Source organism: Harmonia axyridis, chromosome 7 (genome assembly GCF_914767665.1).
Source record: "Harmonia axyridis chromosome 7, icHarAxyr1.1, whole genome shotgun sequence".
Lineage (NCBI taxonomy): Eukaryota > Metazoa > Arthropoda > Insecta > Coleoptera > Coccinellidae > Harmonia > Harmonia axyridis.
This window is the reverse complement of record NC_059507.1, coordinates 5,809,034-5,835,130: the sequence shown is the minus strand read 5'-3', so window position 1 is coordinate 5,835,130 and position 26,097 is coordinate 5,809,034. Positions and strand designations below refer to the sequence as shown.

The following is a 26,097-nucleotide window of genomic DNA, read 5'->3' as shown; positions in this document are numbered from 1 at the left end:
ATTATCATCAACATTAATCAAAGTAGGTAACTACGAGGTGATATATCTATCTAAACGTTCTAAACCAATAAGTAAAGTGATTTAAGTAAGGTCTTCTTAAATACGCGACCTCACTTAAATGTTTTCTGGGATTTCAGCACACAATCGTAATAAATTCAAAGGCAAATAAGAAATATATCATCTAGTTTTTCTTCGAATAGATTTTACTGATATTAGGCCAATTGAAAAGTCCCCGGTCTGATGCACAGATGGCGGTGCTAGTATTGAATCCATATGATTTTTAGTTAGTTCCAACCTTCAAACGATACGTGTCAAAATTTGACAGCAGTCCGACCATTAGTTTGTGAGTGTAGCTACTTTTGTTATTTGAAAAAAGATGGAAAAAAGAATTCGTGTGCTGATTAAATCTTGCTTTTAGAAGGGAAAGAATACAGTTGAAGCAAAATCTTGGCTTGATGAAGAGATTCCGGGGTCTGCACCAGGAAAATCAACCGTCATTGATTGTTATGCTAAGTTTAAACGTGGTGCAATGAGCACCGAAGATGGCGAACGCAGCGGTCGCCCAAAAAAGGCTGTCACCGACGAAAAAATCAAAAAAGTTCACGAAATAATTTTGAATGACCGTAAAGTGAAGTTCATAGAGATAGCAGACATTGTGAAGATATCATCTGAACGTGTACATCATATCATTCACGAATATTTGTACATGAGAAAGCTGTGTGCAAAATGGGTGCCGCGCGAGCTCACAACCGATAAAAAACAACAACGTGTTGATGATTCTGAGCAGTGTTTGAAGCTGTTTAAGTGCAATAAACCTAAATTTTTACGTCGATATGTGATAATGCATGAAACAAGTCTCCATCATTTCACTCCCTTCCAATCGACAGTCAGCTGAGTGGACTGCACACGATGAACCAAATCCAAAGCGAGGAAAACAGTCAGCTGGCAAGGTTATGGCATCAGTATTCTCGTATAATATTCATTGATTACCTCCTAAAGGGCCAGACCATCATCAGCGATTATTATATAGCGTTATTGGAGGTTTGTATAAACATAAGTGTTAACAGCGTCTTCAAAACCATAAAAAATTCAATCTGAATATCGAAAAAAAACTACGAAAGCACTGACCTGAAGTCAGGAGTTTTTGAACGCTATATCATCTTGCTCCAATTGCTCTTCTGGAGGCCACATATATAACTAGATACATTGATATGGTCTCCAAGGGCGCATGAATGACGAGCGCTAAAAGTCTCCTGACTCATTTTTTGTTCAGTTGCAGGATGTTGCTCCTCTATATCAATACAAATATCATCTAGATTTTCAGGAATACGAAAGAAAATTGGCCAAATAACTGGTATTGTTTATAATAGTAAATGAAATATAACTATTTATTCCCCAATATTCGACTCTAAATTCCTATAAATAACCTTCACAAATTCGAGCAATATATCCCAGAAGAGCAAATTTTTTTTGGGTGGTTTAAAAATAAGTTTTGATGCATATTTATTTTTCGGACAATATAAATTAAAAGAAATTCAAATAACACAGAATACATTAACTAAATATCGATTGAAGTGACCCAGTTTCCTATGAATTCATAGAAATTCAAATGAATTTATCAAATAAAAACTTTAACTGAATGAATAATTACCTACCTATAGGTAAACATTTACTAAAAAAAATTTTACATGAATTATTCATCATCAATTATCATACTGTTATGAAAATCATTACGCTAAATTTTTTGAACTCTTATACCTTCCCATGCATGATCATATAGAAATTCATTTTTGACACTACAAACAAACATCAACCCTGAAAATTGGAAGATAGCAAAAGCCAATTCTCTCATCTGCTTCTACCAACCTAGTTTTCTATCTTTTCTTCGAATGTGTAAATGCCAGAAATTTTCTTACCTACCACTATTGTGTGTGAATGAAAAGGAATCTTGGGTATAGGACATTTACACCATGACAATACAATCCAATTAGGTGCAAGCTTAAAAGGATTCCTCTATTTCTCGAATTCCTGTTTGAAACCAGTATTTATGGAAATTAGAAGTGTAATTTTCGAACGTTTAGTTATAATGGCAGCAGTGTGGATTTTTTTTGACATTTTTATGCCATTTATGGAATTTGTTCATGGAAACATACAAGTTTCAAGAACGTTCATAAATTGTTGAATTGTTTAATCGAAATCAGTGCTAATTGTGAATACTGAAAAAAATTCTAGGAGAAATCACCGATGACATTAGTTAGTTAATCGGCATTATTATACAGGTTGATTTTTCGCATAGGTATTTTCTACACCGATTTTATTTTCCCTTTTTTTTAGATTCAGAATTTATGAAAATAATATAGATATCAATTCAAAAATCATTAAATGTGTTTCTCTATTTCAGTATCGTAATGAGTTCATTACAGTTCTAAAAACAGTGCTGTAATGAAGTCATTACAGCACTGTATTGTCTACACAGACGTCAAACTTCCAATCCTATCAAAATTCAACACACGTCAATTATTGTCAATATAATATAATTTGGATAATTAAATGATTTGCGATATTATTCGCAATTTCTCTCAATTCTGTTGGTGTTAAATGGATTTTGTTAGACATTATTCACGAATTCAATGCGTAATATTAAATTTTTTCAAAATTCGAAACATACGATTCAAATTGAAATTCCGTAATCTGTCAATTTTTGTAACAGTCGCACCAACTGCCAAGATACAATACAAATTTCCCTAGGATATATGATCTGAATTTTTCATTGAATTTCGATGATATTTCACAAAACTTGACTGAAATAGAGAAAATATCGTCTAATACTATTTTAAGTGTAAAATTTTCAGAAATTATTATTAATCAACCTGTATCAACCATTTTTTTGGAACCCTTTTTTGGAGAGTATTTTTTCACCCTACAAGTGTGATATAGTCGTTAATTTTTTCAATGATTCATTAATATTAATAGGAAATTCTCTGCGAATTGTTGGTATGAACACTCAAAATTTTCGAAAAAACCCAATTAATTCAGAAAACACCAATAATATGAAAAATATTCGAACTGACTTGTAGTCAAAAAACCAGTCAATCCAATTCATAAAAACATAGTGTAAGTATGTGAAATTTTTTTTATGAATCATATGACCGAATTTGAAAAAGAACTCCGTTTAAATTCTAAATACAAAAACCGAATTCTCCTACCCAAAATCGGACTGAAAGCAACACGTGACAAAATAAAAGAAATTCCATTATAACACAGAGTCAACTTCTTCAGAAAGTGTTCGTACCCGGAATGAATAGGTCGGCCAACTAGACGAGTGCAAATAACCTTTCACTATCGCGTAGCCTCGCTTAAACTCTCAAACCAGTCTACCTGATGACGTTCTAAGTAACACCGCGGCCATGTTGCCTTACCGTAGTCAAACACAAGCCCTTAAGTCAATTCGCGAAAACAGCGGGAAAACATACGAAACAAATACAAAGGTTCAACAGTGAAACTGTGACAATAAAGTGAGAGTCAAGTGCAGATCGCCTCAAGTGACCAACGTATCTCCACAAGAAAACAAGACACAGCGACCAGTGAAACTCTCAATATGTGATTTAAGTGTGTACTACTTCAGTGACCCACTTAAATTTAAAGTCAAATTGAACTGGTACACAAACAGACAGTGAACATGTTGATGTTGAAGTGACAAAATGGTACCGTTCTGAAAAAGTGATTAACATGTCAAGTAAAAAACAGCCGTTTATAAAACCAGCGAACGAAGCTTCTGGAAATTCTTTACCCCCGAAATACCAGCACCCTCCTCTGCCCCCTAATTCGATTAACAGCCAAGGTATCCTGAAACAACCGCCAGTTAAAGATGCCAAAAATTATCCATTGAAAACTTCGGAGAAAACACCTACCAGTTTTCAACTACAACAGTTACAAGAGCAAGGTAAATACTACCCGAATAATATCAAATTTTCGTATCCCGCGTATCCTCCCCAACACAGACCAGAGGAGTTGAGGCACCCTAACATTGGCACTACCCAAGCGCAGATCCATCAAGAACTCAGACCTATACCATTGGATGAACCTGGAATTCCCCAAGTTCCTCACGGAGATCCTAGGTTGCTGCACCAACAAACTCATCATCGACAACCCTACAGATACGAGGACGAACTGTTAAGAGCGGATATGTTGAAATTCGTGAGGAAACCGGAAGAATCCAGGGTGATATCCAGCAACCAACAGCATATACAAAACATCCTTGCCGAGCTCAGGTCTTTAAAAGAAGCAAATCAGAGATTGGCTGATGACAACCAGGAGCTACGAGACTTGTGCTGTTTCTTGGATGACGATAGGCAGAAAGGTAGGAAGCTGGCTAGGGAATGGCAACGTTTCGGAAGATACACAGCTAGTGTGATGAGGCAGGAGGTGTCAGCCTACCAGAATAAGTTGAGGGAATTGGACAACAAGCAGCAGGAACTGATAAAGGACAACTTGGAGCTCAAGGAACTGTGTCTTTATCTGGATGAAGAGAGAGGTAATCACTCGATGTGTCCATCCTGTGGTAGTGCACCCTCCGGTAATCTTAGGGACGATGGAGATGGTTCTAGTTCTAGTACAAATGCCGATGAGCCAGGTCTATCTCAGCAGTTTCCAGGGAACAACCAACCCCGTAGATCTGCTAGTAGAGAAAGGATTCTGCATGAAAATCTAGCCCGCCAACGGAGCACCTTTAACGGTAATTATTTTTTCACATAGCTATCGCTTTCTTCCTCCGAGTAACATTCTGAGCAGAGCCGGATTTAAAAAAAAATGAGCAGAGCCACTGATTCAGGAATTCTACCTGAATTTTCTATGGTTGTGGAGCCACTATTATCACGAATTTTGCTCGAATCTTGAAATTGCTATTTTATGTACAAATTTCTACTATACAATGCACGTAAAATCTATACCCGATCGGATTTGGATTCACAGAAATAATGTATATTTATTTTCCAATATTCTTCTTGATTTTCTATGGTTTTGCACAAAACTTCTTGAAATGGTTGTTTTTTTATATTTTGCACGGAGCTTGAAATCTCAACTTTGTCGTCATCATTTTTCGATATTCTTCTTGAATTTAGTTTTGGAAATTATACCGTCCTAATGGTTTTCGACCTTTTTGCCAATAAAACAATTTATCATGACGTTTAGGCTGATATATCTCTAATATTTTTTTTACCAAATTAATCTTTAGTAACATGAGACTTACACTCAGATAACCCTTAGAAAAAAAGACACGGTGTTTATAAATGATAAATCTCTTCAGACAATTAACTGAATCATTTTTTGGAGATTTATTTTTCCCATGAAGAACAATGTTTTATCAATACACGCAACTCGTTTCATCCATTTTTCAAACAACAACAAATGTAGAGTATGAAAGGAAATATTGAATCTCCCTCCAGACTTAACTCTATGCTCCGAAATTTTAACATGCGCATCTTTCGAAGCCAATCTCATAAAAGAATGAATGTTTTATTCATTGTATACAGTAATGTGCATAAATAACTATAATATACATTAGTATTATTATTAGTGATGACGTCACACACCGCCATTTTAGTTCTCCTGTCAGTGTTCGGAATCCAAACAAACAAATTGTCATTCAAATTAGTACTTTGTCGTTGAAGAAATTGGCTTATTTTGATAAATAAGATTATTTAAGGAACGATTTTACTATTAATAGATAGATTAATGCCGGTAAGTTCGAACTTGAAGTTCAACTAATAAAAACGGCTTTTTACAAAATCTGGGGAATGATACAGGATTCAAACTTACTGGTATCAACCTCGTTCCTTCTGTCTATCAATTAATATTGAAATCGTTCCTCAAACACACTCTTATTTATGAAAATAAGCCAATTTCTTCAACGACACCGTACTAATTTGAATGACAATTTATTTGTTTGGATTCCGAACACTGACAGGAGAACCAAAAATGGCGGTGTGTGACGTCACACTAATAGAGCGTATTGCATCAAAAAGGATATGTAGTGTCAAGGACTTGAATATTATAGGGAAAAACAATTCTTATTTTCATTTTATCGGTCTACTTGAAAAATTGGATATTTTTTAAGTAACGGTTTTTCTGTAAAGGTTCAACTTTATCCAGTGCATTCATAAAGTGTATTTTGAAGAATGGAAAAGACGGCACTGATTTCTAATAAGCTTGGGAATTACGACGCTACACTGATTTTCAACATTCCCTAGAATTAAATCACATAGTAACAGGTGCATCTTAAGTTTAGGTCACACGAGACATCTCACCATAATCCTCGAATTTCTCGGAAATGATGAGAAAGTCAGCACTTCGCAACTTCTGTTGATAAAAATGTTCTGACCTGGCGAAAGTTGCAATAAGGGAAAATATCGCACTTAGTGTTGAATCAGGTTTCGGAGAATGGTAATAATGTTAGAAAATCGAATTGAGGGAATTCAATAGTGTGAATAGTGAATTAAAAATATGACGAATATGAAGCTATGCATGTATCCAAACATTGCGCCCTTGCAACATTTCTTAAATGATAGATCTGGAAAACTTAATTTCCTTTCCATTTGGAATACCAATACAGGGATCTGCAATGACAGGTACCTACCTAACATGCTCCAGGCTATCTTCAGTTAAACATTCCTTACCTTCAAATTTCTACCATACAAAGTACCAAAACGTACATACAAAGTACCTACCCAAAAACTAAAGAGATCTCTAATAGATTCAAGGTGAATTTAATTTGAAAATAGTCTGAACAATACCTCTTCAATTTTTTTGTAATCACACTAACAAGATACAAAAAAGTTGTACATTGAATTTGTCTTTTTGGATTAATTTTTCATTTTGCTTCAGTTCTGATGCGGTTTGATTTTTCATCACTTCAATATGATAAAATTTCGGGATGAAAAAACTGTCAATAAGTGATATTTAATTGGCTTTCTATAAGAATAAAATTTTATTTTTCTAAATTGTTCCATATAGAAGACATTCGATAAAACCAAACATTTTCTTCCAATTTAAAAACATTTTGAAGTTATTACCCAATAACTTGGAGGAGAGGAGACTAAAAAGAAAAAATATATATATAGAAGCCACCCTGTATAATTATGATGAAATTCAATACAAAAAGATGCAAGAAAACGATTTGTGAAATTAGTTCTCGAGAAACGATTTCGACCACGCTGTAGATAAATATTACTACAAATGAATATTAATATATTTCAGCTCTCATAAACGGTAAAATGAATATTCAAAACTAAATAAGTTTTTATTGATTTAGACACAAATCTATAAATGTTGACGATTACCTGAAGAAGAGAAAGTTTGGTGTAATTTATGTTGTAATAAAAAACTGTATAATTGACATCAATTATCGAAAATAAACTCTCTCTATTGTGAAAACGCTGTAACCTGTAATTTTCACATCAACAAAACCTAAACTTATCTTAACCAGTGAATCAAGGATTAATAGTGGAATGGGTAGTTCTTCTAAGCATTCGACTAGACATTTTTTTTAATTTTTTTTTTGTTTATTGATTATTCATTCCTTTTTTTCCTTTTCTTCGTCAATTTGTTCATATTTTATATCGCTGTTTTATCATTATGAATTGTTCAGTCGACCACCCTTTGAACCAAAATCCTGGTTGCGCCACCGGTCTGTAGTTTCAATCCATTCTTCATCACTTCCTATGAATACCGACGACGAACTTTTAAAACACTAAGGCGAACTTCTTACAGAAAAATAATGCATTTTAGACCATACTGAACAACGTTTCGTGTGTATCCGTCTGTCTGTGTGTCCACATATCTACTAGAACGAGAATAACGTACTGTAGGGTGCTGAGAGGAGGACGAGTAAGCATAGTTCCACACCAATTGGCAGATATTTTTGATAACAAGAACTGACAGTCGCAGATAAAATCTGAAACTCTAATATTAGTGAAAAATATTAACAAAAACCTAAAATAGAAATTCAATGGCGACGCATAACGACTGAAATTCTTTTATATTTGTATTTAATATTTTTTCATTGGAGCAAATACCCATATTGAACTACTAATAACCCAAGCATCCAGTTCATTTCAAACAGGAAAGAATGCAATTATCTTTTGCATATTTTCCACGAGTCGCAATCAATACCGGAAGTCTACCTACTAGCTAATAATTGTAATGAATTCTTGGAATACCGCTAGTTTCATAAATGAACTAGAATGCATTCACCTTTTGAAATCTCAAGGGAAGCAGAATTACTTGAACAATGACGGATTATGTCGAAAAGGCAATAGATACCACAAACGATCCATTGTTGTGAGGAAGACACCCATTCGAGAGGGCATTCATCAGGTATTTCTTGACAAAAATCTTCAACCGCACTCATGCCTTTTATTCCTGGTTCTATCTCAGGTAAAGCGAAACGGCCAGAGCCTTATAATCACTTATGGGGTGAATACAGGGGCGGATCCAGGATTTCTTCAACTCTTTCACTTACATCATGCAACACTGTATTATTTTTTGACATTTCTTATGTCATTTGTCATTGTTGGACCACAGATTACTAGTCTGTGGTTGGATCATCCCCAAATTTCTGTCAGTATTCACAAATGAGCAATTATAAAGCAATTCTTACAATAACTAAACGAGTTAAGTCGCTAATCTTTCCATGATTGAATGCTATAACCTCCTGAACACAAATGAAATAAGAAATGTCAAATATTAATACACAGCGTTACCATTATAAACATTTTAGTTTATTTTAATTTTAGTTAGGAACGTAAAGGGGCCTGTGAGAGGAGGAGATATCCTCAGCTTGCTGGAATCTGAAAGAGAAACTAGAAGACTCCGTTAAGAATGCCGATGACGATCTGAGGAGTTTTATTGACTAAAATAAATAGCTAAAAATAGTTCCTATCGTGGGCGCCCGCAGGGGGGCCATGGCCCCCCCTGAGATTTTGATTGTCTCATTTTTCAGCACAACACCCTAAATATAACTTTCTCAATCCAAAGGGCAAGGTAAAAAGGAAAGTAATGGATTCACAACAATTTTCCGGTTTTCAATGACAATCATGGACGCCTTATCGTTTTTCAATAATTTTCATTCTGCCCCCCCTGAGAAAAATGTCTGCGGGCGCCCATGGTTCCTATTGGGAAACCCTATATTTATGATAGATGAGAGTATTGGAGAATTCAAAAACTAGTGGTCCTAAGGAATAATATTTGTTAAAAAGTATTGTGAAAAATGACTCTTTTTCAATTCAAACATTGATAAATAAGGAATAACAATCAGCCATTCTATCTCTAACTGCAATCAGAACAAATCCAGCCCTAAATTCAAATTTGATAAAAAAAAGTATCTTATTTGCATTAAAACTCAAGTTTATCGGCCCAGTAGATATATTCCTACATTACAAAAAGGGAATTTCAAATTATATCATCTAGCCATTGGAAAATATCTACTCTTTATGTGCTTAATAAGCAACCCTGAACGATTTGGGGGGATTAAAAAAAATATTCAAATAGCATATTACACAATTCCATAAAATATCTGTAAATAATATTATAATTAGATAATATAAAATATACATTTCTCCATTTCAGATCAGATAATGCAATATGTTAGAAGTCTTGAGCAACGAGTCAACGAACTCGAAGAGGACAAGAGGTCTCTAACCCTCAAAATAAATCAAATAGCAACTTCAACCGGAGATCCAACTCTGACAATACCACAAGATAGTGCAGCAGGGGGTTTGAGTGGTAGGCCAGAAGCTGTCGTCAGGGCTCTTCAGGTTCTTGAAGTAAGAGAGCAACTGGAGAGAGAAGGACGTATGCCAAATGAGAATAGAGATGTACAGGACAACTCCGGACAAGACATGGATGATGGGGAGAAAGCACTAGTTAGAGAAATGTGCAATGTAAGTTTAATTTCTCGAAGAGTTGATAAGAGAATGTGTCTTTACACCCCCAGATTAATTGAAATTCCTTAAGAAACTTGACCATGCTCCTCAACTATCATTTCCAAAGAGTTTTTTCACTAATTTAGCACAAAAAAATTGAACATCAAATTAAAAAGTGAAATTTGTTGGTAATATATCAAACTTTTCAGGTTGTCTGGAGAAAACTCGAGGAAGTTCCTGTTTCTCGAAGATAGATGTAGACCAACACCTTCCTAGCAAATCAACGTGTAGCATTGAATTTGTACAAATGTAGCTTGCCAATGTAATGAATTATTTAAATGAAACTGTGTGAATGGTTGAAACACGAATTTTAAATGGAGTTCTCAGAAAAGAACTGCTATTTTAATTTTCGTACTGTTTTAAATCTTTTTATTTATTTTATTTACTATAAAGTAGTTTTGTTATTTATATTTAAATATTTTATTCAGACAATAAAAATTTCAGTTCCAAATTCCTTTATGTGGTGTTTCCCTCTATTATTATTTCAAACTAGTTTGAAGGACTAAAACTTCATTTCAGATGGTTCACTTCTCAACAAAAAAAAAACAAATATGAACATAACGCCAAAAATTTATTTAGTAGTGCAAATTCATTATGAAAATACACCTATATTAAATACGAATCTACACACACTAATACAACTCTTCAAATTATTGAGAATACAATGTATTTGGAATTAACCATAAAATCTAAGTTGAAATATTAAAGACGTGGCTTTGAAAAACTTCTTATATCAAGAATTATTGATAAAATTGCAGGGGACACAATGATGAAAAATAATTCTATATTTTCATAGTATTGGATGCACGGATATAGCAGAATGGCAAGAACACTATACAATTAACAAAAAAAAAACTAATATTTATAATTTTTGTTCTGCCTCTCAGTAATATTTGGTCAAAGTTTCATTTCAGACACTACAGAAAAGAAACATCCGGACCGAAAATATACAACTTGCACAGAAAAATTTTTACAAGGTAACCCAAAAACATTTTTTTTGTGGCAGAAATACAAAGTTTCAGAAGAATGAAAAAATTTTGACTCAATAAGTTAGTAGTAAGAAACTAAATGGTGATTCAACTAAAATTAAAAATATCTACCTATTGTCAGTCACATAAAAAAATTGTAATTCTAAGGCAATTCAATTTGATATAACCAATTCATGAACAGTATACTACCAAAAATGTTCTCACCACATCTTTCAGAGTAAAAGAACCAAATAATTTATTCTGGCAGTTAACGAATATTTCAATTACTTATGGAGTTTTTTCAAGAGAATATGTTTAAATCATGATAGTGTGAATTGTTGTACTTCCATACAGGTTAATGGCATCTGGAATTGATATCGATAACATAATTTCTCTTGGAAATTATCCATCAGTTAATAATGAAAACTTCACTGTTGAGGAAATTTCCATCGAAATGGAAACAATCCTGACTGAAATAAGGAAAAAATCTGTTTTGAACAATTAAGTATTTACCTAAAAACCCTTTTTCATGTCCACAACTTAAATCAGCAATTTTGACATCCGATTCTGTAACCAATATTTTGCTTTTCGGTTAGTATCCCCTCTTTTACCATAATCTAACTGTGCCTGGTCAGTACCGATGCTTCCTGCTGCTCCTTGAGGGGCGGTAATCTTCGTACCTCCTAGACGATCGGCGCTGGCTCCTCCTACCATCATGACGGTAATCATCCCGATCCCTGCGTTCTCTACGGCCCCTTCTGCCACGTTCACGGTCGTAACTAAAAAGATGCAGCTAACATGAGCCTGGTCTAACCAATGGCACCAAGTAACATGGCCATAAATTTATGTATCCAAACCCATTGACATTTTACATGGACCCCATCATCTACAAGTCCATATAATTTGCATAACCAAACCATACAATTAAATACCATGTGCCTGACAAACCACAAACAACAATTAGCTCAGAATGGATAGTTCAAGTGCTTGTCAAGAAAACAAATTAAATATGCAGAGCTCACAAATTCAGATTCTTGATATGATTTTTTTTTTGTTTTCGCAGCTGTTTTTTTAGTTTGTGTGATGGCTGTGCTAACAAAAGATGAACAGCATGATTAAAATAGGGATACCCTTGCAGAAAAATAAATTATCAATGGTATCAGTTGAAAACATTTGTCATGAGGAACAAGTATAACTTATTCGAAACTGCTAAACAATTTCAGGCTAACCATGTTATCTTATCATAACTTTCTTATCAGAACAATTATGCTGGTAAGAATAAATCAATAAAACTACAAGTAGACTACATGTGACCTAATTATATAAGACATAATCCCACAAGGAAGCCTTAGTTGATTTCTTTATCCAAGATACTCCATTTTTCTACCTATTCATTTTTATTGCTAAAAGTATTAGTAAAATGCCTACGATGCCTACAAAGAGTCAATTTAATCCTAAAAATTTCTCATTCCCAATAACAACTGTTCCAACCTATGCAAGAACTCATAATACATTGCTATTATATTATATTCACTCCCTAAAATAACTTACTGTGAATCCCTCTTATCTACAGGTCCTCCGCCATTCATATCAGGACAATCTCTATAAAAATGTCCAGAATATCCACACTGGTAACACCTCATGTTGGTGTTGAAGAATCTTCTGCCAGAACCTCTTGTCCTTGGTCGAGCATGTGTTACTCGAATGCGACATCCTGCAACTTCACTAGAATACAAAAATTAAATACCAATACTTCCATCAAAGTTATGAAAATTAATCTTACATTCCATCGGTAGCTCTGAGCGCTGCACTGGCGCTTTTCCTGTCTTTAAAAACAGCAAAACCAAAGCACGGAGTACTATTTGTCATCCAGACTTCTTTTAGAGTCCCATACGGACTAAAAACTTTCTCTAAATCTGATTTTCGAACGTCTTCTCCAATATCGGCAATATGCAATCTATAACCATCGGCTTCGCTACTTCTGGATCTAGACCTTGAACGCGATTTGGAATAACTGGAACGACTTACAGCACTTTTTATACTTTCATTGCTGCTCCTAGACGTACTTCTGCTTTTTCTCGCAACAGGTGATGTGGAATTTTCCCGATCGTCCCGCATTATCGTACACAGTAATCTTTGAACTGTAATTAAAGCCTAAATGATACTCACTTTGTACAACGGGTATGTTAGAAAATGCTCTTATTTATAAACAAAATGTACAAAAATTAATATTTTATAATATAAGCATGATTCTCTAAGAAGCTTTCAGCAATTCGACAACAACGTAACTAAACGATTCTAAAACGCAGAATAATGAAAATTGGAATCAATTTTGTTTGACAACTGACAAATGCACGTAGGAAGTTCAAAGATTACACAAGGACAACACAACCCAGAACAACCTGATCATAATTTATATTTCTTCTTTTATGATGAAAATTGCTATCTTTACAAAGTGGCTGTTGTAATATACTCTACAAGCTAAATTACTCAATTAAATTGGATATATTGCAAAACATATTTATACTGCAAAATATGCAGAACTCTTTATTTTCCTTAAATTCAAAGATTCTTTAAATCCTATTGTTTATATTTCTGTTCGAAGCTAATTCAGAACTCTCACAAATATTTTTATCGCAAATTCATATATTTTTCGGATCAAAACTTTTATCTTTCAATTCAAAGAAGAAAAAGGTAAATAAGAATAATATTTTCTTCTTCTTTTCCTTTATTTGTCAAGGTTGAAGGAGAAGAAGAATTTGTAATCTTCTATTATCTATGACTCTAACCTATAAGCCTACAACAACAAATGAGAATTTTAATTCAAGTATAAATAATAGAAATAATTTGTAAAAATTGAAATGGATATACAAGCGAATATTCGGAATGTAATATATTTTTTCAAATTCTTATGCCTTCTTCTATCAATTTGTTTCATTTCAGTTCAAAGACTTCCTTCAACTGTACAATCAAATGACTGAAACCTGCTTCAGTAAATGTATCGACAATATAAACTCAAGAAAATTAGATCCCAATGAAATACTGTGTATAGAAGACTGTTCTTCAAAATTTATTAAATTCAATCATAGGTTGATGGGTACTTTCGTAGAAGTTCAAAATGTAATTGTAAACCAAAGAATCAAAGATGTTGAGGAACAACAAGCCAAATTAGCAAAGGTTAATGCAGATATCGCCAACTCAAATAATATTCAAGGATTATCTGTGAATACCTAGTATTGTTAATGTAACTAGTACTATAAGTAGTTAGCTATGAATGAAGAAATTATGTCCATATAATGTAATTGTTTTTTTTAAACTCTTCTCTAATTACTGACAAATTTCATTCTATTGAAAGGTGTAATATTCAGATGCCATTATGTATATATATATATATATATATACAGTCTGTAATTAGCATTTATAAATGATACATCAATTAGTTAAAAACTATAAATTTCACTGGAGGAAATCAATTTATTGATTCTTATTGTACAAAACTATAACAAATATTAACAAACCTAATTTTTCTTTAAATAAATAAATGATTAAAATTCAGAGGACATTCTATTAAATTTAAAAAGAAATATTGCTAACAAATGAGAACAATTGTAAGCCCTCTTGTTGATAACTTCCATAGTAATATGATTTTTATTATCAAAAACTTAACAGATTATATATTATAAACTGGGTAATGAAAATGGAAAAATAGTATATTTACTTTACATATATGTACATCATATCAATATCTGAAAGTTAATTGATATAAAATTTGAAAATATTTTAAACAAAATTATTTATATCCTACCTCAGCTTTCCATACAATTGAATCTTGAATTGTGTTGGTATAAATTAATTATCAGTTTGGTGTAGTGCACTTAAAATTCTTTTAAATGTAATGGAACAAATTCAATCTAGTTATACTTCTCAAGTAGATTCTGGATTCTCATATTTGATGCCATGTTTGGATTTTAAATGGGAGACAAGAGATACTTTTTGAGGGTAAGCAGAAGAACAAATATTACAAACATAGGGCCTCTCATTTGTATGTTGTCGAGTATGAACTTTTAAAGCATAGGGACTAGTGAAACCTTTTTGGCAGAAGTTGCAAATATGGGGTCTTTCACCTGTGTGACTATGCATGTGTTTCTTCAAATCTCGTACCTTCTTTCCGCAAATATTACACATCATTTTTCCAATTTCCGGATCTAAAAAATCATAATTGGATATAAATAATAACAGGTCACAATAATTGGAAATTTCAATTGTAAAAAATTAATAAATTATAGATGTTTGTATATAAATAGTATTTAGCAGCTTTTTAGTAGAGCTGATGTGAGCTAGTGAACTATTACTTTTGTACTTATTGTTTTCCTATTGGAGTTAACCAAAAAAAAACTTAATTTTTACCACATACAGCCCCAATATTAAAAAATAATAATATTAAATGAATCCATTCTTTTAATTACTATGATGAATTTTACCTGCATGAGTCTTCATATGTCTTCTGTGCTCTGCACGAACTTTAGACGTCTTGCCACATTTCTCACAAGTGAAAATGTGACCTCTATGGATCAATAAATGGCCCCTTAAGGATTCTGAATTTTTGAACACTTTTCCACAATGATGACAAGATGCTGGTCCCTCTGAGTGTAATTGAACATGCCTTCTTAAATTATCTGCCCTAACAATAATACCACAAATACTACAAACTCCTGGAACAACATGATTTGTCCTTCTGTGATTATAAAGTTTAAATCGTGAAGAAAATTCAATTCCGCACTCTTTGCAATAACATTTCTTGACAGGCATCAACAGTCTAGAACAGTCTTCAGCTTCCCTCAAATTAACTTCCCCAAATAATTTGGGATTAGAATCTTCCTCTGAATTATAGTCATCATTTGTTATATCTGGATCTGGTGACCAATCATTTTCATCTCTAGTATTATCTGCTTCAGTAGCATGCTCTAATTCAGTCTTAATGTAAATCAAAGGCTTCTCGTCCTCTTCATCAAATTCAATTTTTTCTCTATGTTTTTGAGATTTCTTATCTTTAATTGTGGATTTATCCCTTTCTTCTGCAGCGAATCTCTCGCGAAGTTCTAATTCAGAATTCTGAATCACCTTACGAAAGTTGTATAATCTGTTAACATTTGAAAGACATTCTTCACAAATTTTTGTTGGATAGCCATATATATCAGTTAACTAAAATTTGAATTTACCAATTAATTAACATTACGAGACTATCCAGAGAAAATCATTACCTGAACAGAAGATATATCTTTTATTCTCATTATCAAATCTTCCTGATCAAATAAGGAGGACAAAGATTCCTGAGTTCTTAGGCAAGTTCTGCAAATACTTTCCATGTTATAATTGTTTATTATATGCCGTAAGTTCCTTGCTAATAGATCTAATGCATCATAATTCATAAAAAATAATTTACTCTTTACTTTGATATGTGAAAGAACAAAAAAATAATATAATTATTTTTGACAGTTAAACTTGAAAAATGACATATTTATGTCGTTGATATTTACTTTTCTTCTTCTTTAATTAAAATTCCCATTGATAAGATTTTATTTAAGATAATCTTGAATTTTTTCAGGAGTGAGAGGGCACACCATTATTTGTAGGATATTTTACAAAAATATTATTGTTTATAAAATAATTAATTTGAGATTTCATCCAGGTTTATGGACATTATTACTTTGCAGATTTTCGCCAATTTTTTATTTTGAGAACCTAGCAACCTAGTATTCCTAATAAGCCTATATGAATACCCATTTTCAAATTATTTTTAGATGATGAAAGTCATTTATTTTCAGTTATAAAAATTTAAACTTATTGCAAAGGCTTTAGATTTTCCCTATATTAGATGAAAATAAGACTGAAGTAGACTGCCATTTCAAATTCATATCATATTATCCACTATTTGATGAAAGAAATCTATGGAATGGTAAATTATATTGATATAAATTTATCAGAATTATAAAAACAAACTTATTATGATAATATACAGGGTGTTTCCTAACTAAAATAAGAAATTTCAGTTATTTGTTAGGTAGTTTGTTCTGTGAATGTATGTTAAGAATTAATATATGAAATGAAAATGAATGCTTAAAATACTTTGAAGATGAATAAAAAAAAAAATATGTTCAATTATAAAAAGTAAAAGTAAAATTTCTATTTACAAATTTTTCATGTCATAGGTCAACGCAGCAGAAGCTTCTTGTTGCATAAAGTTCATTTGCTTTTCAAACTGTTTTTCTTTTTTACCACCTCTGTAGTTTGATTCATTCTTCTTCTTATCAAAATTGTTTTCTTCAGACTCCTCGCAACTTGTTTGTCCACCACCAACAAAATAGTTTTTGAGTCGTCTTCCATAATTGCTGATGATTCCTTCCTTTTTATGATTTTTTCTCACAGCATATTGTTTATAATTATTCGTCCTTTCTGCATTCATTGCAGTAAATTGGGATTTGTAAAGCTTTTGTATTTTTTTACCAGTGTGTTTGAGTTTGAAAAGTTCATCGACACTTCCTTTTATAGATTCAGGAGTGATCATACCATATGTTTGGTTTTCAATGTTGAGAGCATTATCGAAAACTTTTTTAGCCTCATCATATTCATATTGACATTTCTTCAAATATGCTATATTGGTTAGATCTGCAGCTTCGCCATTGGATTTTTCTCTACGAAATACATTACAATTAGATAAATATTTCACAACTCAAACAATTCAAAAGTGAATTATTTTCAGTAAAACAAAACAATTTCCCAATATTTGCTGGAATGTACTCTATAATCTCACATTATAAATATTGCAATGAAAAAGGTCACTAATATACTCACAAATCTATCAAATATTCGATGTATTGCCTGTAAACATCATTGTAAGGGGTAATAGCATTTTGTTGAAGGAAATTAGCAAATTTTGCAATACAAATAATAATAGCCTTGTGTTCATCTTCTAGCTCATCTTTCATTCGATTCATTTTGTCAATTACTCTCTGTTTTTCTCTTTTCAATTCTTCCTTAGTCAATATACTTTGCTTGACATGATCATTTTCAATCGTCTTATCAACTGTTTTACTTTCATAATAAATATGCATATGGGTGGAGAAAACACATCCACATAGGTTGCACATTTTATTACTATTCATTGCCTCACAAAGGACCAGAGCTGGAGCACCAATCAATTCTTTGGGAACATTGTTAAGATAACATGGATTATGACAACGTTGTCCATAATGCCACTTCTTCACATTGCGCACCTATAATTTGATTGAAAGTTGAACGGAAACTCGGGATATTCATCCAAATCCATTTTTTTTCAAATTTAAGTTGACCTTTTTCATATAATTCCAATAGAAATGATGCAATTCAAAATGATTATACTGGCAACACTGGGTATTATTTTTTGACATTCCTTATGTCATTTGTGTTTAGTAGGTTATGCCGTTTAATCATGAAAAGATACAAGCTTCAACATCATTAAGAAACTGTTGAATTGTATCATGAAAATAAATGCTCATTTGTGAATTCTGAGAGAAATTTAAAAGGAATTCAACGTATTTTAGACGAATGTCAAAGTAAAATTTCTTTACACAATAAAAGGATACTATTACCAAGTACTAAGCTGTACTTGGTACCCCACTGAGATTTGTTGACAATGCGATTAATAGTGAATCGATCAACTGAATAAGGTCATCCTTGAATTCTTGAATTTCACTAATGAGCATAAACTTTAATAAAAAAATTTCTAAACATTGTTGAAGCATGTATCTTTCCATGATTAAATGTCATAACCTAGTTAACACAAATGACATAAGAAATGTCAAAAAATAATGCAGTGTTGCCATTATAACCATTTTATATTTACAAAATCAAAATTTTCTTACCATGTATATTTGAGCACATTTGGCACTGGTACACACTGTAACAGGTTGAGCCAATTCTTCTGATTCAATGTCAATGATAGGGACGACTAAATTTTTCTTTAAATCATTTATATCCAAATCATTAAGATGCAAGAGTTCCGTTTGCTTTTTTAGTACTCTCAGTTGATCTTGAATAAGTTGTGTAATATCTGCCATTGGTTGTTTCAATTGATTAATAAGACTTCTGGCTTCATTAACACACATAGTATCTGCTACTTTATGAGGTTCTAAAGGTTTCTTTACATCATCTCCAATGATATGAATAATCATTCTACAATAAAAAATTATAAATATATACAAATATGTTATCAACATGGAAAGTTGAATGAGAACTACCTCCAAGATTCTTCAGCAGATTTATCCCAACTCTCTACAAAATATTGTCTTTCTCTTTCAGTGAAGCCTATTCCATCAGCAATTGCTGCTAAATATCGGAAAGCCTCATTGTCCAAACAAAATATATTTGCTTTGCTAAGTGGAATAGATACATAAGGAGGTCTTTCACTTATGTCTTCCAAAACCCTCCTCAAACAAGGAAGAGTTTCCCCAGGTCTGTAGCATGTACCACGAGTATTCGTGAAAACAAAGAGAAGGTTATTACTTGCCGATTTCTCCAATCTAGAGAGGATCTGCTTCATACAGAATTCAAAAAGTACAGTGATCTTGCTACTATTGGGCTTCATCAAAAACATGATACCATGTATCATTTTAAGAGGAGCTATGTAATCAATAATTTTTTGACAATTTATTGTGTCTTGATCGATACCACGAGTGTCTCCAATTCCTAAAATGAAATAATAACCATTAAAATTGAACATATATTAACCTTGGCCAATTTCACATAGACTGAATTCAAAATGATTCAATTTATAATCATTCTTACCAGGTGTATCTATGAGTTGAATAAATCTTTCACCACCACTTATTGGGAAAGTATAATTTTTGGGATCTTGTGTCGATGATTCACCAAGATTATTATGCTCATTGGAGTCCGATCCTATGGAAATTTCCCGCAATTCGTAATTTTCATCAGTGACTGTGAACTTGCAAGGTATCAAAACTAAAGGATTTTCTTTTTCAACTTGATCCAAATTATCAAATCTCAAATAATTGGCAAAAGCATTGATAAAAGTAGATTTGCCTACTCCAGTTTCTCCTATGATCAATATATTGATGGTATTATCCTCAGAGGGTTCAATCATTTCAGTATCTACCGTTTCAAAATCATCAATCAAACTGAAAAAAAGGCGTTCCCTTTATACGAAGTGAAAATGAGATCAGATGTTATAAAAATTAATTATTTATTTCCTTATACAACGTTTATTTGAAAAAGATAGGAAATATATTGAAGAAGACATAACATATAAGATAAATTTCCCAGATAAAAAGAGGTCATATGAAATCGGATTAAGGCGATAATAAAAATTCAATTCGGAAACTAACATCAAAACAAAAAATGAATTTTCTGAGAGTACAATTGAATTTTATCAGTTTAGTACATAATTATTCTTTGAAAATTGTTTCCATCAATCTGTTACTAGCTATTGGTATTTATCAAGGTTAAGTCGGTTATCAATTATATAGGTATTTCTGAATTGAATAAAAACCGAAAAAGATACAGTCAAATAAAAGATAAATAAACAAGTGAATAGTGATTATAATAATGTGTATCGAAGAAAGGAAAAATCTTTGTGAAGATATTTTACTTTCCCATTCAACTTAACCTAGAATTTGATTATATTTTCGAAAAAATCCCTCTACCAGAAAACAAAACATTTCAATTATTATACCTATCCATTTGAGATCCCTTGACTGCTGAAGAATAAAGCGGATTTTTGGACTGCGAATTACTACTAGTTGCCATTTCTGGCTGCATTTTAAAAATTAATCGAAAACTTTCAGGCTATCACTATTGAATGAAAAATATTTGATATGAGGAATACACAATACAGCAACGGCACTATTTGCAATATCGACTGTAAGCTAAGTACCATAAGCATTTAGCAAATTGGCAATTTCAAGAACTTCTTAAGTTTATATAGCGTTAATCTGTAATAGCCGTTTCCTATTGGTTACAGAGCTGCGTTGTCTTTCCTCTTTGATCGTTTGGGGGAAATCCCTACTTTGGAATTGGACATCGACGATGGAATTGGATCTGACAAGTTCAAATTTTTCACTTTTCAATAAGTCAGGGTTGCCATGTTGGGGTGCTTTCACCCAAATTTTGCGTATTTTGGATATTTTCGGAAATTTTGGGGACAATATTCCATGGAGGTATTTTTTGGGGGTTTCAATTTTTTCACTGGGGATTTTTGGGGTAGAAATATTATAATTTGATATGATTTGTATTGAAATCGTTCGCTAACAATTCATTACTATATTTATTAATGAAAATAAACAAATCTCTAACAAAATTTTGAAACAACGAATTATGAACGAACTCATGTTTACGTCTAAATCTCTCCCACTACTATGTTATTATATTATTATTATATGAATTGACATATATGAGTTGACAGTTGTAAAAGTGCTGTATTCTGAAAAAAAAAATTGATTGGAATTATTATACATAATATTTCATGGATGAAAACATCCTTTATATAGGCTACTCCTATATAGTTTCAATAGAGAAGTGGAAGCAGCTACTTATGCAAATTTTGATATGAAGATACAATTAATTTTTTAAATCTGTTCTGGGGGTTCACAGATGTATCATAGTTATATCGTTAATAAATGGTTCTCAACATTGAATATCCAATGATAAACATGATAAGAAACATATATCAGTAACAAGTGCTCATTGAAAGTTTAAAAAGGAATTTCAATCCCAAAAGCAATATATTCATGACTTGCAGAGAACATATTTTGTTTTATCTTTGATAACAGCATTAAGCATTTTTTTCTCAATATTTTATTTCAGTTAGAAGAAATTCAAAAATCTATGTCATTACAAAACATTCATGCCATTTATTTCAAGTGAATATGATTTGAAAATATAGGGACAAACCTCAGAGGAACAAACACTATACACATTTGAATATTACACATTATATACACAGTGTGTAATCATAAACTGGACAAACATATACATATAGTCATCTAGATGACACCAGGAGAATTATTTTCGCTTTATGACAAGGAATTCTAGAGAAAAAAACAGAAAAAATATTGAAAAACTTTATATTGGAAGCAATTCATTAAATGAATAAACATATAATTTGAAACGAATTGGTAGAAACTACTCTGGAAGGAATCTAGAACCTTGGAATATAGATGAATTTTATCATGATTCATTAAGAATTTTGTCCCAAATTTTTTCTCTTGAATTCTTCTTCTAGCTTTTTCCATGGATCTTCTATAAACGAAGGATGTAGAAATGATGAAATATCATTCGAACCATTAGAATTATTCTGAAAAATTGTATGAAGTCATTAATGAGTTTCAATGAATAAATTAATAGATTTAGTGCTTACATAATTCTTAGACCAAGAATTGTTTCTTGAATTATTGAAATTTCGGTTATAAGGGCTTGAAAACCTATTAGAAGAATTATTGTGTGATTGATTATAATTATAATTTGGACTTTGATTCCATTTTTTTCTATAATTATTTTTTACAGGACTGCTACAATTGCTTGGAGTGAATCTTGATTGAGGTGAACTACTGAATGGTATGAAATCTTGATTTTTAGATCTATTTTGATTACAGCTTCCTGAAGAATCTGCCATAATTCTAATTCAATAAGTTATTTTAACAGAATAAATTATATGAAACAAATTCTAAACATTATTTTAAAACCAAGTTATATGCACTAACAAAATGTCACTGTTTGTTTACAAACATAAACCAGATGACTGAACATAGATAGCACAGAATACTAATAATAATAGATAGATAGACCCTCAGTCTTATGATGTAGAACACAAAATTATTCAATATCATAGAATATTTTTTATATTTATATGCTTTGACTTTATAATATACCTAATATCAGTTATATATAATAATATTAATTAATTAATATATAATAATAATTTATATCAATTATAAATTGATATTAGGTCCATGACTTTATATTAGTGTTTCATTCATTTATTCTATGCCCTGAAGTTGTATAAAATAACCTAAAAATTTGACCTGTTGATTAATGATCACTACACTTGCACTACGATTTAAGTTTATTTCAAATTTTTATCGAAGAATTCAATATAAACATGGACGGGATAAAAGGAATTCAAGTAAATAAACCTAATAGAAATTGTGACAATTTGGAAGAATTATCGAAAGAAGTAACATTTTTTTTACTGAATGTAATCGAATGATTATATGAATTAAATTTCAGGAACTAATTTCTCGTGTAAAAAGCCTTCAGGCTCATAATGTTCAGCTCAAAAGTATACTATCGAAAAATTTGAAAGATAAAGGAGTCGTTCATTGTAAAAAATTGAAACCATTTGATTTTACAAAGTAGGTTAATTAGGACTATATCTAAAGTGAATAATAATCTTAATCATTAATTTCAGATGTTCAATGAGGCATGTTTTATTGAAATTTTGTTATTTAGGGTGGGATTATCAAGGTTTCACTACTCAGGAAAACACAAATGAAACAATTGAATATTATTTATTCAAAGCATTAGAACAGACATGTCTCATCAAAGACAGGGCTTCTTCAAATTATCATAGGTGTGGTAGGACAGATAAAGGTGTCAGTTCTTTTGGGCAGGTAGGAAAATTATTCTCCAGGTTTTCCTTTGAAATCAGTTCTTATTTCAGGTCATATCAATAACTCTCAGAAGTAAATTAGATGAAAATAATTTAGACAAAATTGAAGAAGAAATTAACTATTGTCAGATACTCAACAGAGTATTACCAAAAGAAATTCAGTGTATAGCATGGAAACCAGCTCCTGTAGGATTTAGTGCAAGATTTGATTGTAAAAGTAGAACATATAAATATTTTTTTCCTATGGGGAAATTGAACATTGAGGTAATTTTAAACCTTGAAAGATTTATGGGAGAATCAATGGTTCTATGAAAAATGTGGTTGATATTGAAGATGAATATTTCTCATTCATAAAATATTAATTTATTTTGGCTGGCAAATATTCACTCAATTTTTAATTTCTAGAATATGAAGAAAGCATCTAGTTATCTTCTTGGAACACATGATTTTAGAAATTTGTGCAAAATGGATGTAGGGAATGGTGTGGTAGAATTTACACGGACCATTGCAGAAATATCTATTGAAGTAGTGTTTCCTCACCTTGACTTGGACGGTAATATACATCCAAGATTTATATACTTTTAATTGCAATAATTTATCCAATTACAGAGTATAGTATGTTTGTTTTAACAGTAAATAGTGGAGGATTTTTATGGCATCAAATAAGATGTATGCTGGGAATATTATTTTTGGTTGGTCAAAACAAGGAATCCCCTGAAATTATTAAAGAACTTTTAAACATAGAAAAAAATCCTTGGTAACATAGTTCAGAATTAGTTTGAGGATTTCTTATTAAAAAATTTTATTTCACAGCAAACCAGATTATAATATGGCTAGTGAAATTCCATTAAATTTATATTCATCTAGTTATGACCTGAAATGTGACTGGTACTATGAAGAAGAAAATTTGAATACTGTTTTAGAAGAATTAAAAAGAATATGGACTATAAACTCTGTTAAGTAAGTGTTGTATTCTATAAATAATGGAAATAATATTGAATTCATCAAATAATTGTAGGTCTGATATGATAAGAATAATGATAGAAGACTTACGAAATGAACTAAAAACATCAAATGAAAAATGTTTATCTGAAAATCTCATTCAAGGTATAAAATCTAAGAATTATATTCCTGTTATGAAAAGAAAAACATGTGGTAAGTTACACGGTTCTGTAGAACGAAATATGTAAATATATTCTTGAAAATTAATTATATTGCTCATTTTACAGACAGTTTAGAGAAGAAAATCGTCCACTACCTCAAGAGAAGTAGACTTGTGGTAAAAGATCAGGAGGATAATATATAAAACAACTTCTGAAGAATTTATTGTATTTATTTTTAAATAAACTTTAAATAGCTATTCTTGAATTCCATTTATCGATTTACCACTTGCACACGCTTCACTTTTCCTATTGTGAAAAGTAAGTTTTTCATATACTGCTGTTCTTAATGGCATATGGGGTGATAGTAGATTGGGATCACCAAAGCATGTAAGAGGTAATTTAACAAGGTTGAATGCACATTCCTTACTACTATATTCCCTGATAATGTAGTTCGTTTTGAATTCATGATAATATCTAGTATCGTTAACTCGTATCATAACATTATCCACTCTTAGGAAAAATCGTAAAAGTATAAAGAAACAACTTGGCATCACTCTCTGAAAATTATTTGTGATCAGCATAAACAATTTCAAAGAAACAAAAATGAAGAGATCTTACTATTTTGATGGTACATGAGGAAATACCATTATCATGTAGTTCATCCTCAAATAACATTAATTCTTGATAAAACAGGATTTTTTCTTTGACTTTAAGTTTTTCTAGATCAATTCTTTCCTCAGTTGATTCAATTGATATATCTTCCGATAGTGTTCCTTTGTAGTCTGTGGAAAATGTCCAATCAAATGGTCTGATTTTTTCTTCCAAATGATCTGGTGACCTACTTTCTTTCCATGCTTCTGCACATGCAACTTGAATAGGCAGCCTTCCATTAGATACTAGTTTAAGTGCATCTAGAGTATTGAATTCTATTTTTCCTCCAGCAGGGTGTATCAATGTGAGAATATTATTAGGAAACACCATTTCAGGTAGATGAGGGAGTTTCAATGTTTTGTTGTACCTACGAAACTATTTGAGCATTTTTACATTCTGCTATTAGTATACCAACTTACGTGCATAATATACAACAATCTTTAGTGGTATCACTGCAAATATTAGGAGTTGTACACATTGAATTCAATATATGAGATTTTTTGAATTTTATAATCCAATTGTTGAATGTGTATTGTTCGGAATTTATAGGCAAACGTTGAATAGGGCTATCCTCATTCACTTCAGATTTACTCATGTTTGTAATTAATAAATATTTGTGTTTTCTTCAATTATTTAGCTTGTATCCTTTATAATAAATAAACAATGATATGAGGTGCAAAGATTGAAGGGACAAATGTCAAAGTTGTCAAAATTCCTGGTTAAAAGAGTTG

At 31.7% G+C, this 26,097-nt stretch overlaps 7 protein-coding genes across 9 annotated transcripts; 3 read left to right on the top strand and 4 right to left on the bottom strand.

The window, feature by feature from the left end:
- The first annotated feature begins 3,282 nt into the window (after positions 1-3,282).
- LOC123684054 (coiled-coil domain-containing protein 85C-A) lies at positions 3,283-10,431 on the top strand. Its single transcript, XM_045623157.1, has 3 exons — positions 3,283-4,735; positions 9,625-9,938; positions 10,130-10,431. Exons 1-3 carry the CDS (start codon positions 3,730-3,732, stop codon positions 10,172-10,174), a joined length of 1,365 nt encoding a protein of 454 aa, XP_045479113.1. The 5' UTR covers positions 3,283-3,729; the 3' UTR covers positions 10,175-10,431.
- Positions 10,432-10,532: 101 nt separating this feature from the next.
- On the bottom strand, positions 10,533-13,312 carry LOC123684055 (serine/arginine-rich splicing factor 7-like). 2 transcript variants are annotated; one of them, XM_045623159.1, is made up of 3 exons: positions 12,732-13,312; positions 12,500-12,673; positions 10,533-11,887 (listed from the first exon to the last, which is right to left on the bottom strand). In XM_045623159.1, the coding sequence occupies exons 1-3, from the start codon at positions 13,064-13,066 to the stop codon at positions 11,758-11,760; spliced, it is 639 nt and encodes a 212-aa protein (XP_045479115.1). In that variant the 5' UTR covers positions 13,067-13,312; the 3' UTR covers positions 10,533-11,757. The 2 variants fall into 2 exon arrangements, with proteins under 2 accessions (XP_045479115.1, XP_045479114.1); XM_045623158.1 differs by having other exon boundaries at positions 10,533-11,727; positions 12,732-13,307.
- Positions 13,313-13,706: 394 nt separating this feature from the next.
- LOC123684053 (mitochondrial import inner membrane translocase subunit Tim10 B) lies at positions 13,707-14,245 on the top strand. Its single transcript, XM_045623156.1, has 2 exons — positions 13,707-13,836; positions 13,892-14,245. Exons 1-2 carry the CDS (start codon positions 13,810-13,812, stop codon positions 14,180-14,182), a joined length of 318 nt encoding a protein of 105 aa, XP_045479112.1. The 5' UTR covers positions 13,707-13,809; the 3' UTR covers positions 14,183-14,245.
- Positions 14,246-14,640: 395 nt separating this feature from the next.
- On the bottom strand, positions 14,641-16,447 carry LOC123684051 (zinc finger and BTB domain-containing protein 24-like). The gene is made up of 3 exons (XM_045623153.1): positions 16,210-16,447; positions 15,430-16,150; positions 14,641-15,153 (listed from the first exon to the last, which is right to left on the bottom strand). Exons 1-3 carry the CDS (start codon positions 16,375-16,377, stop codon positions 14,873-14,875), a joined length of 1,170 nt encoding a protein of 389 aa, XP_045479109.1. The 5' UTR covers positions 16,378-16,447; the 3' UTR covers positions 14,641-14,872.
- Positions 16,448-16,897: 450 nt separating this feature from the next.
- LOC123684049 lies at positions 16,898-20,956 on the bottom strand. Its single transcript, XM_045623150.1, has 6 exons — positions 20,679-20,956; positions 19,772-20,124; positions 19,225-19,672; positions 18,850-19,159; positions 17,801-18,222; positions 16,898-17,640 (listed from the first exon to the last, which is right to left on the bottom strand). Exons 1-6 carry the CDS (start codon positions 20,762-20,764, stop codon positions 17,136-17,138), a joined length of 2,124 nt encoding a protein of 707 aa, XP_045479106.1. The 5' UTR covers positions 20,765-20,956; the 3' UTR covers positions 16,898-17,135.
- A 2,058-nt stretch (positions 20,957-23,014) lies between these two features.
- On the top strand, positions 23,015-24,972 carry LOC123684050 (tRNA pseudouridine(38/39) synthase). The gene is made up of 9 exons (XM_045623151.1): positions 23,015-23,177; positions 23,231-23,355; positions 23,412-23,613; positions 23,664-23,876; positions 24,018-24,165; positions 24,222-24,369; positions 24,426-24,572; positions 24,631-24,767; positions 24,842-24,972. The coding sequence occupies exons 1-9, from the start codon at positions 23,103-23,105 to the stop codon at positions 24,916-24,918; spliced, it is 1,272 nt and encodes a 423-aa protein (XP_045479107.1). The 5' UTR covers positions 23,015-23,102; the 3' UTR covers positions 24,919-24,972.
- On the bottom strand, positions 24,928-26,083 carry LOC123684052 (TIP41-like protein). 2 transcript variants are annotated; one of them, XM_045623154.1, is made up of 3 exons: positions 25,786-26,083; positions 25,334-25,733; positions 24,928-25,272 (listed from the first exon to the last, which is right to left on the bottom strand). In XM_045623154.1, the coding sequence occupies exons 1-3, from the start codon at positions 25,959-25,961 to the stop codon at positions 24,970-24,972; spliced, it is 879 nt and encodes a 292-aa protein (XP_045479110.1). In that variant the 5' UTR covers positions 25,962-26,083; the 3' UTR covers positions 24,928-24,969. The 2 variants fall into 2 exon arrangements, with proteins under 2 accessions (XP_045479110.1, XP_045479111.1); XM_045623155.1 differs by having other exon boundaries at positions 25,334-25,741; positions 25,786-26,055.
- Positions 26,084-26,097: the final 14 nt, after the last annotated feature.

Coding starts and splice junctions, on each gene's coding strand:
- LOC123684049 (XM_045623150.1), bottom strand. CDS start 20,764: ATGCAGCCAGAAATGGCAACTAGTAGTAATTCGCAGTCCAAAAATCCG. Junction 19,673..19,771: donor TCAACTCATAGATACACCTG/GTAAGAATGATT, acceptor ATTTCATTTTAG/GAATTGGAGACACTCGTGGT. Junction 19,160..19,224: donor TCTGCTGAAGAATCTTGGAG/GTAGTTCTCATT, acceptor TTTTTATTGTAG/AATGATTATTCATATCATTG.
- LOC123684052 (XM_045623154.1), bottom strand. CDS start 25,961: ATGAGTAAATCTGAAGTGAATGAGGATAGCCCTATTCAACGTTTGCCT. Junction 25,734..25,785: donor GATTGTTGTATATTATGCAC/GTAAGTTGGTAT, acceptor ATAGTTTCGTAG/GTACAACAAAACATTGAAAC. Junction 25,273..25,333: donor CCTCATGTACCATCAAAATA/GTAAGATCTCTT, acceptor AATAATTTTCAG/AGAGTGATGCCAAGTTGTTT.
- LOC123684055 (XM_045623158.1), bottom strand. CDS start 13,066: ATGCGGGACGATCGGGAAAATTCCACATCACCTGTTGCGAGAAAAAGC. Junction 12,674..12,731: donor CTCAGAGCTACCGATGGAAT/GTAAGATTAATT, acceptor TTTGTATTCTAG/TGAAGTTGCAGGATGTCGCA. Junction 11,728..12,499: donor GTAGATAAGAGGGATTCACA/GTAAGTTATTTT, acceptor GCATCTTTTTAG/TTACGACCGTGAACGTGGCA.
- LOC123684051 (XM_045623153.1), bottom strand. CDS start 16,377: ATGAATTATGATGCATTAGATCTATTAGCAAGGAACTTACGGCATATA. Junction 16,151..16,209: donor AAGATATATCTTCTGTTCAG/GTAATGATTTTC, acceptor TTCAAATTTTAG/TTAACTGATATATATGGCTA. Junction 15,154..15,429: donor ACATATGAAGACTCATGCAG/GTAAAATTCATC, acceptor ATGATTTTTTAG/ATCCGGAAATTGGAAAAATG.
- LOC123684054 (XM_045623157.1), top strand. CDS start 3,730: ATGTCAAGTAAAAAACAGCCGTTTATAAAACCAGCGAACGAAGCTTCT. Junction 4,736..9,624: donor CCAACGGAGCACCTTTAACG/GTAATTATTTTT, acceptor TCTCCATTTCAG/ATCAGATAATGCAATATGTT. Junction 9,939..10,129: donor TAGTTAGAGAAATGTGCAAT/GTAAGTTTAATT, acceptor CAAACTTTTCAG/GTTGTCTGGAGAAAACTCGA.
- LOC123684053 (XM_045623156.1), top strand. CDS start 13,810: ATGGATATACAAGCGAATATTCGGAAT. Junction 13,837..13,891: donor TACAAGCGAATATTCGGAAT/GTAATATATTTT, acceptor GTTTCATTTCAG/TTCAAAGACTTCCTTCAACT.
- LOC123684050 (XM_045623151.1), top strand. CDS start 23,103: ATGGACGGGATAAAAGGAATTCAAGTAAATAAACCTAATAGAAATTGT. Junction 23,356..23,411: donor AAACCATTTGATTTTACAAA/GTAGGTTAATTA, acceptor CATTAATTTCAG/ATGTTCAATGAGGCATGTTT. Junction 24,166..24,221: donor TCCTCACCTTGACTTGGACG/GTAATATACATC, acceptor ATCCAATTACAG/AGTATAGTATGTTTGTTTTA.